Raw genomic sequence first — 17587 nt, forward strand, 5'->3', positions numbered from 1 at the left:
GATACCAATGCTTTGGGTTGGTGGCCTGAAGCTTTGGGACCCAAATTTGATTGACAACAATCAAATATCTCTCTGGTCTCTGATTTCTTCACAGATTATCTGTCTCATGTACTGCAGTCAGGATATAGTGAACATTTCAGTAAATAACTTTAATAAAAGTTCTCTACTGCAGCTTTAATACTTTTGCAATGCAAACAAATATCAGTGTCCTTTCAATGTTAAAAGTCTTATGTTGATTGTAAAGCTGTTTGGTGCCCTTTGTTCTACTGGTCCATAAATTCCTAAGAATTTCCTTGGATGTTTTCTGGAAAGAACTCTAATTTGGTGCAGACATGAAGGTCTGAGGATGACAATGTGAAAGTCAAAAGTCATAAAACTCATTAATTAAAATTATATGCTAAACTAGCCTAACCTCAAGAATCCCTTAAACTCAATACAAGTAACTAAATAAAAGTACTTCTTCTAGTTTCCCTATAATAGATATGTGATTAAAAAAGTTCTTTCCAAGAAATTATCTGGAAATTATCAGGAATCACTGGACCCATAAAATAAAGTATTACCCACGATGGATTTCCTTAGTGCTGGAAAAATATTCCATATACCAAAGCAAGGGTAAATTAAAAGACTTTAATGAGGCAGTGCAACAAATGGCCAAGCAATTTTTACAACTTTTCCATCCAAATGAAGTCTAAACAGGACCCTAAAGTGACCACAGCAGTACAATGAGTCATTATTATAGCAACTAAACATCCTTATGGTACGATACAACGATACAAATACGATACAAATGCAACTGAACAGAACGTCCGACTGCAGTTCATAAAAGACAACTGTCAGACTGCAGTAATGAGTGACACTAACATTTTCCAAACATCCTCTGCTGATGACTAAATGTTCTGGGTGGGCCAAACTGTCAGTGCTAATGACTGCAAGAAACTGTTGTTTACACTTCAAGTTCAAGTATGGACTTTATAGTTGCAATTGGAGAGCTTACATGAGGAGATGATAGCTGCATGCAGAAGTCCATAGAGGAACCTCATTATTTTCTTACTTTCTTTTTTGGCTTCGGATCTATTGGAAAGGATTCATTTAAGAGGATATTAAGCGCAATTACGCTTGTAGACTTGTTGACAGGCTGGTTTGAAGGGCAGGAAGTGTTGACTTTCATGGTTTTCCGCAATTCAAACCCAATATAAATGCTGTATTATAAAGTGATGGAATAATAGGGAAATACCTGATATCGATATCTTGACTTTGAGTAAATATTTTGTTATATCTGACCAACAAATATGGATGACTTTTGATAAATGATGAAATAAAAAGGGCTCTTGGTTCTGGCTCATTGCTTTAGACCCCACTGCACATACACTGTTTCATTAAAGGGCAAGTCCTCCCAAATCACAAAAACAGGTTTTCTCACTGCTTGAGGTTCTTTTTCTGTCCTTAGTCCAGGTTTTTAAATACTTACCACTTTCACTTGTGGTTTCTAAGATCATCAATGTTTCCAGTACCAATGTTCAGATTTTTCTGGATAATCCACAGACCTCACTGTCAAAAGATTCCAGGGGACTATTTTTTAGGTAATAATTTGTGAAATGTCCATTAAGAGGTCTGTAGAGTATCCAGAGTAATCTGGACATTGTTTCTGGAAGGACATTTTGCTGCATGAGTTCTTCAAATGCGATGGTTTTTATTATTGAAGCACAACAAGTGAATTTCTGTTCATCTCCATTGTATTTGGGTGGTGGCAGGCGTTCTCAGAACTCAGCTGAATTAAACCCAGACTATGTTCATGGCTGGAGACACCATGGGAAAGCTTCTTATCTTTTTGTAATTTGGTTGAACTGACAGTTAAAGTGATTATAATATCATCCTGGCAGCTTCTTCGTGCAATGACTTATTTTAGCCATCATAAAAACAAAGCCATTACCAGTCGCTGAATAAAAAATATATAATTTGAACACAAACAGGACTCCTCACTTTAACAGTGATTCTGTTGCCATAAATTCCACCCTGCATGATTGCTAAACTTTGGCTGACGTGTACGGGGAGCAGAGCTTCAGTGGCCACTGGCATTAGCTTGGTTTTTATTATTTATCCTCAAACCAACATTGTCCACATGCAGACAACTTCAATTTTAATGGGAGAAAGTGTCAACCAGCGGGTAAATATTACTAAATTCTTTTTTAATCTACCAGCACTTGTTTGTCAAGAACATTTGTCTAGGCATTTCTAAGCAAAGTTGAGATATTTCCAATATAAATTCAAAATATGTGTCATTGTGCTTCCAAGCTTTCTTTATTATGATAATATACATTATAATAGAATGCAAATTTTATGTTAAAAGAAAATCTAAAATCTTTGAGCGAAATGCCAAAATGCACCTTGATCTATTCTATTGTATTCTCACGGAGGTGAAAATGGGGAGGTTGGGAGTATGTTTTGGTTTGTATGTACAGTCCCGGTGACCGTTCCAGGACCCCGTGAAGGCATGAACAAAAGCAACCACATGGACACATTATAACACTATAGAATAAGGCACATAGATAGATCATCAATATTTACATAGGATATGGCTCCACACACATGCACACGGCCACTTTAAACAAACATCACAGTATTAAAAAAAAAACACCAAAACATAACAGCCTACTATTTTTTCTACCAGGACTTTTTTTCCTCCTCTTCTCTACCTTCCTACCTTGTGTTTATCCTTTCCTCCCTCCTCTGCTCCCTTTCATTTCCTCTTAGTCCCACAGTCTGGCAGCCAGGTCAGCCGATTCTGTAATTTGATATGATACAGTAGAATCGCATCAATGTTCTCTGACCACTCCGTAGCTCTCAGACACCCCTAACTGTCCAGGAGACCCTGGGATTTTAAACCACAATGCAGGTCTATGTCCACGATTATCCTAACATGGTCTCTGGGTTTTTAGCAGTTTGTTGCAGCAAGTTCACAGGCTTCCTTTTGAACATTTTTCATGACAAGGCAGGTTTTTCTTGATTAGCAGGCTACTTTCATACAAAGCAAAGACAGTGCATTAAGATGGTGGCTCTGGTTTAAATCTTGTAGCTTTTCATGCATTTTTGCTGCATTCTTTATATGTTGCAATGGTATTCTGGAAAACCGCTAATTAGTATTCTGTGACACAGACCAACCAGCTGTTGATGAATTCTGATGACTAGATACTGACAGAAATGTTGAATTTTAGCTAATCAGTCCAATGAAAATTACAATTAAAATCGCGGCTCGTACAACAGCTATGTCTGCCAACAATGTACATGATGAAACACAATGAAATACATTAAAATTCAAAAAGGGATTCTGATTCAAAGCTCCAAGGCTAAGGGAGGATGGCAGTAAGGATCCAGGCTTTTTAGATGAAAAGAGAGTTCTAGAACACATTCTCCTGTGTCAGGCCAAAAAGGTAACGGAATGTTGGTCAGGGAGTTTCAGAAGCTTGGAATGTTCTAAAATGTTGGAGGGGCTTCTGCAGTTGCCCTTGGAGCAATTCCAGAACACGGAGCATTCTAAAATGCTGAGGCCGTCAAAATATCTAGAAAGTTGGGAACAACATGCAGAATGTCAGACTGGTTTTGGTAATGGCCCTTGGAATTCTATAACCCTCCTTTGTGGCAGAGGGTTCTAGAATGTTATGGGTCGTAGTTCTGGAACAAAAGAGAAGCCTTAAATAACACAGTGGGCAGTTCTAGAACAGCGAGGCCGGTTCTAATGCTGCCCTTCATATTGGAACCTTAAACGGAAGCCTCCTCTGTCACTGAAGTTGCCAGGAGGAAGATGTCACAACATTTTGTAGTTTGGTAGTTCCACAACACAGGGGATGCTCCAGAAGTTCTACCCCAGAACATTGAGTTTTAGAACCTGGTGCTGTGGGCGAAGCTGTCGGACATGATGATGTTCTTGTAGAAGTTGTCGGTGCGTGTGGAGCAGTAATCTTTCACCTTATCGATCATCTGGCTGACGGGGAGGATGGAGGAGGAGGAAGAGGAGTTGGGCTCCACCTCTGAGGAAGAAGGGGATGAGGAGACGCACTTGGGACTGGTCTGGTTGGAGTAACATTTATCTGCATCCAGGGAACAAAATAAAAGACAGGGACACCAGGATTATGACTTGATTATGCAATAATCATTGAATTGTTAGAAATTTTGAGAATTTTTTAATTTCATTTCGGCTGTCCCTCATAGTGTCATATTGCCATCAAACAGAATTGTTGTACCGTTCCAGCATACAGCTTTTAATTCAGGTGGTATATTTCAAGACCCATTCTACAAATTAAACATATAGGAGAGGAGTGGATCATTATTGTAACGAAAGAAAAAAAAATATGACAATGTTTATTTACATAGTTACACATGCAGAGAATAGTTTCAGTTTACCTTCCAAGAGTGTATGGCAAGAAAATGTATTATTCTACACTCATCATATGTGTATGTGCAATAATGTCTGGCACCACCCTTTCTAAACAATCCAATGTATAACATTCACGATGGCCATGAGCCAAAAGTAATCATCTCTGTTATTTGTGAAAACACAAAAAGGGTTAATTCAATTTGTCTTAAATACCTTTGCTCATGTGCAGAGTATGCAAGAAATCCACTCAAACAGACCTTCATTTTCACTTTAACCCCTCACAGCAAAAAAGATGAGTGGTGAGGACCCTCCTATTCTGAGCACAATATCAGGAGGAGGAAGAATGGCTAGGGAACTCGAAGCCAATGGGTACACATCCCACCATGATTCAGTCCACGAATAGACATTTCTACCTCAACAGGTACCCCCAGAAACATCCTAGCTACCCTTGTGGAACATAACATAACTATCCAGTCTTCACGTCACCAACCATTTAACACCGTTAGATCTCTGCTGCGTACAACGGCAGTGAAACAGCAAGGGCCCTAAACAAAATACTGAATAAACATTCAAAACACCAGACCAAAACTGGTCATGGCTTTGATCGGGAAGAGGTCAAAGGAAAAAAGCCATGATCTGAGGCCAAAGACCATTTTGAACAGAAACACCATGTCACCAAAAGCCCATACTTCGGTTTCATGAAGGCGAGTGAGCCAGCTACCTCCTGTTACTCTCCCAATGTCGGTTGCCATGCATTCTCCATGGGAAAAAACAGGCTAAATGGGTGCAAAGTTGTTTTGCTGACCATCTGTACCAGGTCTCTGATTTGCTTATTCATATCTAGTCACAGTGCAGTGTTAACCTCTGACTTCAAGCTTGCCAGGAAATCTGGTTGTTGTCTGGTGTTTTTCTGTGTTTTCTCTTCCAAATGGGGTTGGTTGGTTTGGCGTTCTTTGCTCTCAGGGCTTTGCAATTATAAAAAGGGTTCAGAGCCAAAGGATAATACAACAGGGCCAACTGAAGCCACGCTACGCCATGTCAAGGCTTTTCAGCAACAGTGTTATTTATAAAGCCATACTCAGATTTCATTTTCCATTTGATCCCAACATCACAAAATGTGTGCATACCTGATGTGGACAGACAACTACGAGTGGCGGTATGTTTATATATCATTATGCTGCAATGTTATTTGGACCTTGAAAACTAAGCTTTTCATGTCATGAGTGTAGCTGGAGATGTGTTTTGGTTACACTTCAGAGAACTGGATGGGAAGCATAAGGAAAGATGGGTGGTACACGATTAACATGCAGCGTCTGAGGTACGAAGTGTCATGGGCAGCTACATTGTTCTGTTGAGGCCGCCAATGCAAATATCAAGCTGAACAGATCTGTTTTGAAACAGATTCTTTAACTCTAAAATATAATTGACTTGCTCTGTCTGAAGAGTATTCTACGTCCCACATTTAGCCAGTAGCTTACAACAGAGCCGCTTCAGAAAAAGCATCTTTTAATTTGTTTTTGTCCAAATTAACTTAAAATTTCAACAACTCTTCAATTAATATCATTAATTATGTTTTTGCCACTGTCCCTTTAAAATAGCATGGCACAAAAACACAATTAATACATACTATATTTAGGGGTGTGAACCGACATTTGAAAAACCGGGGGCTGAGCCCTAAACAAAGGAAGTGTAATGTGTGCACATTTTCTGAAATTACATAATTATTTAGCCAATGGCATACTGAAGTCTTTCACCTGGATTAAATCAAACCCAGTGTAAAAGCCTAAAAAAAAAAAATAGTTAAAGATAAAAACGGCTTATTCTAATATAACAAAGAAATAACACTAATGAAAACATAGCTATGAATACTGAAAAACTAAACTTCCTGGATTGTATCTGATCTTCTTACTGAGAAGATGGATGCACCCTTGGGATTTCCATCAGGCTTTACAAAGAAGCATGGTAGAACAGCACAGTTCTGACCAATGGAAGAAGATGAGACAAGTGGGCTAACATTTGCAAACAGTAACATGCAGAATTACTGCTTCAAACGTAAGGACATCTGGAAACTTAATCCATTTATGGAAGGTGTCTTCATTGGACCTTTTGGGGTTTCCTTTTGACTGCTCTTTAACTACTTCTTGAGAATGTCATGCTAAATTCAGTTTATTTGTTGTGGCTTGGACCAACACTAGCAGCCTTCAGAGTCTGACATCTTGAAACGTAAACTGAGCCAAAGCATTCAAGCAAAACATACAGAATTTGGGCCAAATCAAGCACATACTGTCTGTATGCTGGTCGTCTGGTACCATCAGAACCTTCAGTGTGACTTGCCTCTGAATCATGTTGTTCAGCCAAAGTCTTCCTTGGAATAAAAAAGGAGCTCAATCACTGCTCTTTGTCATTCCTGCAACTAATTAACTGAAAAAAAAAGGACTGAAGTTGTCATATCGTCTTGCTCAACATACAGCCGTGTTTTCCAACCTCTCCTCCCATGTGAGTGAGTGTCCCTAAGCAACGAGAAGCTACAGGGTCAAGAGGAAGTTGTCCGTTGGCGTGGCCCGCAGTCACGACTTCCCTAATTCCTGCATCCCTGATTATGCCCCTGGTCCCGTCCAGTAATTCTGACTTTTGAAATGCCCTCTGATGTCACACTGGGATGTTTCTTGTTGTTCCTGTATCCTCTCTGAAACACAGGCATTGTTTTGTTTTTGTTCATGTTCCCCTCAAATACACTCCAGACTGCACTTTACTACAGAGATGGAAACTGAGGAGGGGGTTAGGATTGAATGAGTTTCAGAGTAAAGACCTCTGTAAACATCAAGTCAACCTCTGGCCAACAAAACTGCATGTTTTGGGATGAAGGGATTCTCTGACCTCAAACATCTGGAAACTATTCAATCAGAGACTGACAAAATGTTGTTGACCTCCGACAGAGGAGAGATAGGGGAGGAAGAATCCTGCATTCAGTAAATGCCTGTCTGTTTCCATTGGAAGCAATGAGCTGGTTAATATGGAAGCCCATAAAAATAAGTTTCTCATTATTTTGAGATACTAAGTCATTATTTTGAGATGTGACTGTGGGTAACACTGAAGGAATCCTAACTGGGAGACGCTGACTGCAATGACGGCAATGGTGGTGAAGACAACAACTCCTGTGAATCTTATGAACATACTGACAGTTTCCATCTCTAACAGAAGAAATTATGCAAAGCTTTTCTTTAACATACTAAACATTACGTTAGCCATTACGACCTTAAAGCTGTACCAATTCATATTCTTGTATTAACAATGGATCAAATGAATAGGTGTCATGTGAAAGGGGTCACCCTATTGCTTCTTTAAGCTCCTGGTTTTGACTGTGTGAACCAGAACTTTGCTGTTTTGCTTCATTCAAACAGATGATGAATTACACTGATAAATGTTACCAACTAGACAACATCTGTTTTGGCTGCTGGTTAGCAGCAAAGCTAATGAAAGATAATTAACAGTGATCTGCTGGGAGCTTAAATATAATTTCCCCCAGTTGACACTGTTTTCTGAGTTACACTGGGTGTAGCAAGAAGTGTCATGGAGGCCAGGTGGCAATATCAGAACAGAAATGGCTTCTCGCCTAGACTGAAGGTCTCATGGCTTATTTCATTAGGATACAAAGTTGGGATCAAAAAAACACCAAACAACAACCAGATTTCCTGGCAAGAAATCCAATAATTCTGCATGAAGTCAGAGGTAAACAGTACACCCTTCTTAGATATAAAATGGAAATAGAGATCAGAAGAAGTTGGTCTGCCCTGGTACAGATGTTCAACAAAACACACACATGGAAAATCTGTGACAGGTTGTCAGAAAAATCGACCAACACAAGGAAGCAGTTGTGAGAATGGGTTTAGACACTCTCAAACCACATTCCCTTGAACAAAAGATGCACATTTCTATTTGAATTTCAGTATCACTTAAACAGCATATAAAACCTTTAAGCTATACTATGCATTTACTTTAAGGGTGAATGTTTGTACTAACTTGTAAAACATCTCCTGTCACACTTTGCTGACTCAGCTCATTAAACATGATAAACTGTTCAAAGTAAGAAAAGTTGGACATTCAAATCTGGATCAATTTCCCAAAGTTAGGACATGATTTGTTTTGTTTTTTACAAGGTTACATTGAGCCAAATGCTGACATAAAACTCCTTAATATCAATGTCTTAACCTTGTCTGGCAGCAGTGGGTAACCGTTACTGCAGTAACAAGATTTATATGTTAGTAGTTTTAAACAATAACAAGCCAAGAAAAGCCTTTTTTACTCAGGACATCCAAAGTCAAGAGACTGCATCAAAAAAGACAAGAGAACATAAGAAAAAATGTTTCATAGCTATAATGTTTGTTGTTTTGAAATTATCTTTGTTTCCAGTTTATTAGCATACCTATATATCACAGAACATAATTCATAACTTATTCCAGTCCAGTGCAACACTAAAATATTGTAGTTTTGTTCAGGACATTAACTTATTGACTGCTTTGGCTCCAAAGAAGACGTTCTCATCGACATTTTTAACTGTTACTTGCCTTGTGCCTTGAAAGGACCAGTGTGTAGGATTTAGTGGCATCTACTAATGAAAGTTGCCAATTGTAACCATTTGAATACCATTTAACTTCCAATGACAAACAGTGGCTGTTTGTCATTCTAGGCCAAGGGGTCTTATCATCAGCATTTAACAAGTGCATGAATAGAATTATGGTGCAACCCTAACCCCAACCCCGCCCGTCCGGAAATGATGCTAGAGGGATACCTACAGTGTCATTTAGAGAGTCATATTTTGAAGCAGAGAGCCACTGACCAAGGGACAGTATTGGCCGGCTTGGTAGTCAAAATGTGGTATAGACCTACCTGTTTGTCCTCTGAACCCAGAGAGACCAGGGTGACTTAACGTAATCGAATTACTGAATTCACTATCGCTCTCGCTATTCCTTGCACTGCTGTTACTAAAAAAAAAAAAAATATATCATTACAGTGGCATATCTGTAAGTAATGCATTACCACCCAACACTGCTGAGGAGTGGGGTTGAATTGGAGTGACACAACATCAGTCTCTGTTAAAGAAAATGTCAGCTAAAAAAGTCTTGGAGAAGGTTAAAATCTGATTACTGGGAGGATGAAAGTGATCCTCTCCATAGATTTAGTGAACTGTGTAGGGCTTTTAACTGAAGACCTGCAAGTCTTCAATGTCCTGGACAAGTCAAAGACATTGACAAGTTTTGTGCAGAAATTAGCGAGCACACTGCCAACAAGATGCAAAAGACAATGGTTGGTTTGTCATGCTTGGAATCAAATGAAGTATTACATCCAAAAACTGTCCCAACAGCTTGCCAAGGTGCTTTACAGTCTGGACCATGTCTCTGCTTATAACCGCCCAAAGCTGATGTCAGGAATTCACACTCTAGAGTCTGAACACAGTGGAGGTTTCCCCATTTGTTAAATCTGTCTGGAAGCAGTAACCTGTACTTCACAGGCACCTCTCAGCAGTGACGGTTAATGCAGGATGCATGCCTCATTCAGCAGGTCCACACATTAAGTCTTTGGCTGAGTTACCTGAGAGACTGAGTGATAACTGAGTAACAATGTATGGAATGACAAAGAGAATCAACCAGAGTCTATTTTTTGGTGCTTTGGTAAAGTCTTGATAAGATAACAGGATGTTTGTCTGGAAAAATGACAAAGTGCTGCAGCCTTCAAACTGAATATTTTTAAGGCTAATATAAAAAATAAAATAAACTGGGCAATAATGTTGTTTTCAGCATGCAAAGTAGGACGTGTTGGAGCTCTGATCCTTTGTTCAACTTGAAAATTGATTGCAGATTCAGGGTGACATGAGGACAAAAGAACTGAAACCACAATCTTAATGTTAACTATGCAAGTTTTATTTTGAAAGTGTAGACGGATGTTGCATATTTATTATTGCTTACCTGACCGCGTGTCCCTGTGCGACTAGAAATTATACTAGAGGGATACCTACAGGGTCATATTTTCAAGCGAGGGCAACTGACAAGTTGGGAGGGAGAACATGTTCTCCAGGTCAGCCCAGTCTCAGGCCAAAGTGTGTAATAGAACCACTGATCCACTAGAGGATACTGTGCCAGTGTCACATTTTGCTTCACCTGAACACAAGTATGAAAGTGCAGTACAAAAAGCATCAACCATGCAAGATGTATTCTCGCATTGGGTTTGTGATCATGCGAGTCCAGCTGCCTCACAAGGTTATGTCTGACTCACCTGTCTACAGTACGAGACTCTGTTTCAAAGTTTGCCAGCTGACACACAGGTTTTCCAGAGTTTACAACTGAAGTTGTAAAAAGGTAAATAAAGTCAGTATAAAGAGCACTTTGGACGGTTCAAAAGGATCATGTAAGCCCCCCATTGTTAAGCTTATATAATTTATCTATACACAGTACGCTGATGACACTGTTGTGTGCACATGTGCAGACCAGCAGACAGTGTATACATCATGTTTTCCTAAATAAAGCATTAATGGGGGTACCATTAATGTTCTCATAAAAAGAGAAAAAGAAGGAAGTTACAGAATCTAAACATCCTGGCACAATTTTATAATGAAACATGTATGTACACTATGGTACTTCCATCTTCTACCACAATCAGCCTCATATGGTTTAAATAATGCGGTTTTAATCCAATCATGTGATGTGACTTTGTTTTATCAGAAGGCAACATTCTTAGCTTCTCTCGCACGTTAAGAATATCTGTATAGATTCCAGGCCAGAAAACAGATTGTTCAGATTTTTTCTTTCTGCATGGTATGTCTTGGTTATGTTTTTTTTTTTTTCTTACTTTGAAGACCGCACCAGCTGGCTCCCACAAGCCCTTTGTACCAGGCATACTGATCTGTTAGTACAAAAAAGAAGACATGAAGGGAAATGAAGCAAGTTTGCTTTGTAGTTGGGAAAACGTCTTAATTCCAGGGCAGGTTAAATTCAAGACTTTTTAAAGACCATTATGAATGCAATGTAAGATACTATTCTACGTCCATACCAGCAAAAACAATTCTCAATATAAATCTTCTCCAAAAACACATTAAAAAGCGAGACTGAAAACTGCTTTATGCTTGCTTTCTTTATACAGGTAACTTCATCAATCCAACCAATTTTAAGACCTGTCAAAATCATATTTAAGACATCTTAACATCTCTCAGATCCTCTGGCACAAGCCTGTTGTTAGTAGTTCCAAAGTGCAAGACTAAGACCTCTGCCGAGGCAGCCTTTATGTTTTATGCTCCGAGGCGCTGGAACAGCCTGCCGGAGGATCTGTGGGCAGGTGGTAGTGCTGAAATTTTTAAACGTAAACTCAAAACCTACCCCTTCAGCCTGGCTTTTAACCAGGAATGTTTTGTAGACATTATCTACTCTATACTTTAATTTTAACTCAAAAAAGTTGTTGATCTTAATACCTTACATTTTGATTATTGAATCCTGCGGACAACTTGAGTTTAATTAAATCAAAATAAAATCCAATATTAGCATTTTGTCACAATTGTGGGGCTTTGTTGTTGTTGTTGTACTTGGTCCAGGCCTCCTTCAGTAAGACACTCAACAACAAGATGGGTCACTAATGCGGAATGAGAGAATGGGCTTAGAGTGGGTAATGCAAATAGAGCCCATTTGGGTTTTCAAATGTCTAGTTGGGCCCCATCTAACACCCAGCTTAACCCTGCATAAAGCCAACATAGGCAACTGACACTGGACCATTATGGAACCCATGGACAATCCCAGATAGGGCCCATTTTTCAGCCCATCGAATACCCACATGGGACTATGAACACAGTGCTGTCATTTATAACTCAACTCCTCAAACATGTGGCAGTACTGATTGCAGGTCTCAGCTCAGGTGGAAGGAGCCTGAGAACTTCCTATTAGAAACAAGAAAGACAACAAAGACATCTCAATGGGCCTACAAAAAGACAAGAAGATATGGCCGGCAATATCTGTGTGAGTGAGTTCTCGGCTAAATTGAGGGAGATCTGGGAGTGCAGTTCCCCACCTCTCTTATGCCCCTGATTGGCCGAGAGAGGAATGCACCAAGCTGCTCTCAATCATTGTTGAGGAATCAGTCCCCACAGCCTGCAACAGGTGATCTGAATTTTGGCACTGAGCTAAAATCAACAGGAAAATGGAAAATGAAATAGCAGCAAATACGAATGAATGAGCTGCAAACACACAAAGCAGTGTGAACAGAGAACTGCACATCTCAGCATGCATGATTTATAATGCAAGTGCAGACTATCAGAATAAATTACATTTTCATGTTCATTGCAGTGATGGGCACATGTCATCAAGTGCAACAGATCAATATTGAAACTTTTTTTCTATGTGTTTCTTTTTAAACTTTTATATTTCTTTTTTAGCCCCTACTCCACTTTGTCAGGCCACCAATCTAAATAAGAATTTGGTCTTAATGTCTTGCCTGGTTCAATAAAGGTTAAATTTCATAAATACATAGAAGGATTGAAAGGAATTTGCACATACATAAAACAACACAAAACCAGGCCAATAGTAATAAAACAGATGTGACAAGAGCCGTCCAGAAGATACAGACTTGGCAATGGACCTCCCCTCAACTTAAAAAAGATACATTCATAGTTAAGTTTTGTACTCTTCTGAGAAATTAGCCCCAAAGAATAAATAGATAAAATGTCGTTTAAACTCTTCCTGTCAGTGAACCCACATTTTGAAGCACTTTTAACAGCCTCCTCAGGCTCATATCAGTCATATAACTGGCTCTGAATAGTCCATACTCACATAAAATATCTAAATAGGTGTGTTTATGTGATAATGGCCAAGTTTAACCACAATTTTGTTTACTTGGCCGTGCAGAGAATGCATATAAACATAGCAGAGTGTTGCTTGAATTGTGCAGCGACACGTGTGATGAAATATGAAGTGACAAGTGCATCCATTCCTGTGGGTCTATGACACACACACCCACACACACACACACACACTGATGCGACACAATATATGAGGCGTTAAGAGGGTGTGCGGTCCGCGGGCTGAAGCAACCACATGTCAAGATTTACGGCAACATTCAGCAGCACCGATGAGCAGATTCCTCTGTGATGACATGAACTTGTTGACTGTCTCATTGGCACGCTATAAAGCACATGTTTTCCCACAAGAAGCTGCATTCGCTCTGCAGCTCAGGACTACTGTCTCATGAGGCCATTAAATCATGTGATCATGAAAGAGACCGACAGCTGAATTCGACAAACAAACTATATTTTCAGGCACTGCTCCATGTAGAATACATAGCTCTATTTTTGACGGAAGCCCACTCACGTCAAGCAGCACAGAGCAGATCTCACTGGCAGGAAGTCGGACACAGAAACGCCATAGGGAATCTGGTCAATTTTCAAAATAAAATACCCTGTGCAAACTCCGGACTGAATTTCCCGCTACATGAACATAGTGGCACCAGACAAAAGGATATTTTAAGTGGAGAAACACACTGTTTTCACAAGTAAACAACGTTGGGGAGGCAAGACGCTCTGAAAACATTCTGCTTCTTCTTTTTAACAATCATACATAATTAATATGAGTTTTCCTTTCATTGTTCTATTAGCTCTTTGCTTGTTTCAACTATGTATAAATAATTGCATTTAGTTTTCCTCACGAAAATTAACAAAATGCTGAGATACAGTCCTACTGTGTATATTTGTCAATTTTTCTTACACCCCTTAAAATCAAGAAGGATGTGTAGATTTAGCAACCCCTACTAGTCAGGTTGGGAACTGCTGTACTAACCTGTGCTATACCATCATTTCAATCTCATAGTTCAATATGGTCATCAGGCACAAACAGAAAATCTGCAGATGTTCAACAAGACATTTTTACTACAGTTTTGTGGGAAAACCAGTGAACTCTCAACAAGACAACAAAGAATGTCCTCTCACCTGGTAGTATGATCCCTTAGCAGAAACCATCCTTAATCCTGCCAAACAAATTGGCCTGAATATCAGCTAATACAGCTCTGGGGATAGACTGCAGAATTATGACTAATTTACAGTCATAGTAAATATAGTGTGTGTGTGAGTATCCAGTGTTGTTTCGTTTGGGGTCAGAGACTCAAACGTAGAAGACAGAAGATGAACAAAATCCCTTGCAGCTGTGTAAACTGGAGAATTGTTCAGCATTGACAGCAATACAATCTTATCACTTCTTCTATATCAATAACTGGCCAATAAAATAAATCCAGAGTTCTTGTAAAGGGCCCTCTGGCTCTGGGAACAAACAAACCTGTTGTCAAATTTGTCATTGACAAATTACTGCTCTTGTGGTCTAAGTGTTATTTTGGTTCTTTTCCTTTCATATGGAAACCCTCAGAGCAAATTTGATTAGAATGGATTTTCACCCCTAAAATTAAACACACAAGTGTATTGCATCATTTGTGCAAAGTCCAACTGAAATTACAATTAGTCATTTCTCTTGGCTGTCAAAATCATAAAATGTGCTTTTTAAATGTATGTGTTTTATTACTGTTCAAAGTAATTAAATCTAAATTCTTCTTTATCTTACGAAGCCTCTGAGGGCAGGGCCTGTGAACACATTTGATCAAGCAAAGCACAGGCAGTATTTTGTTGAAGAGAAACAACTACACCACTTAGTATCTGAAGATTGACTGACAGGCCAGTTGGCTGTCTAACTTACAAACACTAGTGGTGAAGTTCTCCCCTCTGGATGTTTGCCTGGTAGCTTGTTCAGCAAGAAAATATGTAGGACAAGACATGTGTCTATGTTTACAGATAAAAAGGAGATATTCTCAGGGAAGCTAATGCAGCTATTAAAGCAACATTATGTAACTTTTGTAATTTAAAATAACAAATTCAAAATCATTTTGCTACACTGTTGTAATAGGCTGCTTCTGTCATTCCCACTCTCGCCTGTTCTTGCAAAATGTAACTTTGGTGTGCGGGTCGTGATAAGTATGTAATGCTTTATGCAGATGATACGCAATTGTATATCTCTGTTACGCCAGACTACCCCGGTTCTTTGAATGCTCTTTTATTCTACCTCACTGATATAAATATTTGTATTAGTATTTTTTAAACTAAATGAGCAGAAAAGTATAACATATGGAACTAAAAAAAAAAATTAAATACAGAGCTGAAGGGGGTGATATTCAGAGAAAGAAACAAATTTTGAGATTAAAGTCATACATTTACATGAAGAAAATCATAAAGTCTCTGAGATTCTAAAGTAATGCATTTACGAGAACATTTTGGATAATTCTCAGTCTATATTCTCAGTCTATAAAATTCTCTGATTATAGTCTAATTCAAACATTTTTGACAAAATTCTGAATATTTTCTTAGATTATAGTCAGACATTTGCAAGGAAAATTCAGAATTATCTGAAATTATAAAGTTCTATATTTGTAAGTAAAAAATCTTAAGATTTATATATAAAGATTATAAAGTAAAACAAATGAAAAAAAAATCTGAAATTCACAAAGTAAAAAAACTCAGCTTGTGCTTGGACAAAGTCAGTCTATATGATGACAGTAAATGCTGTGCATTTGTGGTTTTCGCATTAATTTGAATGGCCAGCATAACTTTTATACTTAATATTTATTAATAACCTATTTTAAAACGTTTTATACTACAACAAACAGTAAAATTTAACACCAACATACTGTGTGTGGAAGCAGCCACAGCAACTACGCAGGCAGGAAAACTGAACTAATGCATGATGCAACACGAGGAAAAGGGAGTGACAGATCATGGATGTGGGTGATAACCAGTTTATTATAGGTTAGAATTATGCAGTGAAAGTGACTGGGGGGTAGTTTTAAAAATTTTTCAATTAATTATCTTCATAACTCTAACTTACATAAATGAATTAATGTAAGTTAAGCCTTGATTTTGCATGTATATACATTTATATGATTTTGTATAATATCCATTTTAAATTAAGATATCTGTTACTGATCTTATCAGTTCTAAAGGTTTTTGAATATTCATGAAATAAAGGGGGAAGAAAAACCCTATCAGACACTAAAACCTTTAGAAAATATGTACTAAAAGCTTTTCTTTTTGGGAAACGCCCTGCTTGAAGGATCATTATTATTTTCCTGCATGGATCAATGATGGTCTCAAGACACATGAAACAGATCTGCCTTAAGCTTCTTACTATAATAAAAAATAGTGTGTTCTGTTCTGTAATTTAGAGAACAGATGTTAAATCTAACTAAACCCAGCGAGAGAGAGATTCATTTGGTCTCTGTGGGATTTTATTACATCGTGTAATATTTGGACTGAGAACACAGTGTTTGACTTCATGTTCCTGTTTGCCAATATCATCCTCAACATTTGGTCTTAATTCTAATGAGCAAAACTCAAATTATTACACAAATTACTGACTCTGATGTGAACCACAGCGTTAGCCTGGTGTTACTCTGCTAAAAAATACAAACAAATCAAAGTTAAACGAGGCAGATGTTAGCTTGGATGCAGTCTGTCATGGCGTGCTTGTCTTTGCACCCTGGGGCACTCCGGGTGGGTGGAGTTTTTAGTCATGTGTCAATGGGTGAAAATGGACCCTCTTCCCACTCAGTGTGTCTCAGGCTGGGAACAAGGTGGCGTGAACTCGTATGACATCACAGTGATCAGCCAATCACAACACACAAGAGGCCGTTTTCCCAAAATGTCTGCTAGCAAAGTTGTCAAGTTTGAGTTTTTTGTTGTTTTTTTTCTCATCCACTTAAAATCCGTTTGAGTCTTCCATAGACTTCGACCACAAAACATTTTGGGAAACACAGAGCCGATCACATTATGCTGGAAGCAGGAAGTCAATCAGCCAATCAGCTTTTAGCTTTACCTCCATCGGTCCTCCACTCTTGCTATTGGTTGGAAGAGCTTTCTACACATCAAACACAGAGGTAGATACAGGAACATCACAGGTAAGAAGATATTACAGAAACTTTCAGAGAAACAAACAAGGAATCATGTTTACATACAGAGTGTGTCGCTGTGTGTCGAGTGAGACTGACGGCAACAATCAGCGTGACCTCTAGTGGCTGTAGAGGTAGGGAGTCAATTACTTTTAAGGTTATATATGAGATTTCTACAGAGCCCCCCTGGTGACATTGGTTAAAAAAAATAATAACGCGTGGCCACACGCATTATCTTGTGGCCATGAGATAATTCACCTT

At 38.7% G+C, this 17587-nt stretch overlaps 1 protein-coding gene across 7 annotated transcripts in view; it reads right to left on the reverse strand.

Annotated features, from left to right (window-relative positions):
* Positions 1 to 607: 607 nt before the first annotated feature.
* Positions 608 to 17587, reverse strand: part of adgrg6 (adhesion G protein-coupled receptor G6) — a 111324-nt gene continuing 94344 nt past the window's right edge. For 6 of the 7 annotated variants that reach the window (XM_035678379.1, XM_035678378.1, XM_035678373.1 and 3 more), the window contains one exon: positions 608 to 4085. In XM_035678379.1, coding sequence (XP_035534272.1) covers positions 3877 to 4085 — 209 coding nt within the window. In that variant the 3' untranslated portion in view covers positions 608 to 3876. Of the gene's footprint in view, positions 4086 to 17253; positions 17296 to 17587 lie in introns of all 7 variants that reach the window. The other variant, XM_035678377.1, reaches the window with a different exon arrangement.

Source organism: Morone saxatilis, unplaced genomic scaffold (assembly GCF_004916995.1).
Source record: "Morone saxatilis isolate NCDOM2014 unplaced genomic scaffold, NCSU_SB_2.0 Contig7, whole genome shotgun sequence".
NCBI lineage: Eukaryota > Metazoa > Chordata > Actinopteri > Moronidae > Morone > Morone saxatilis.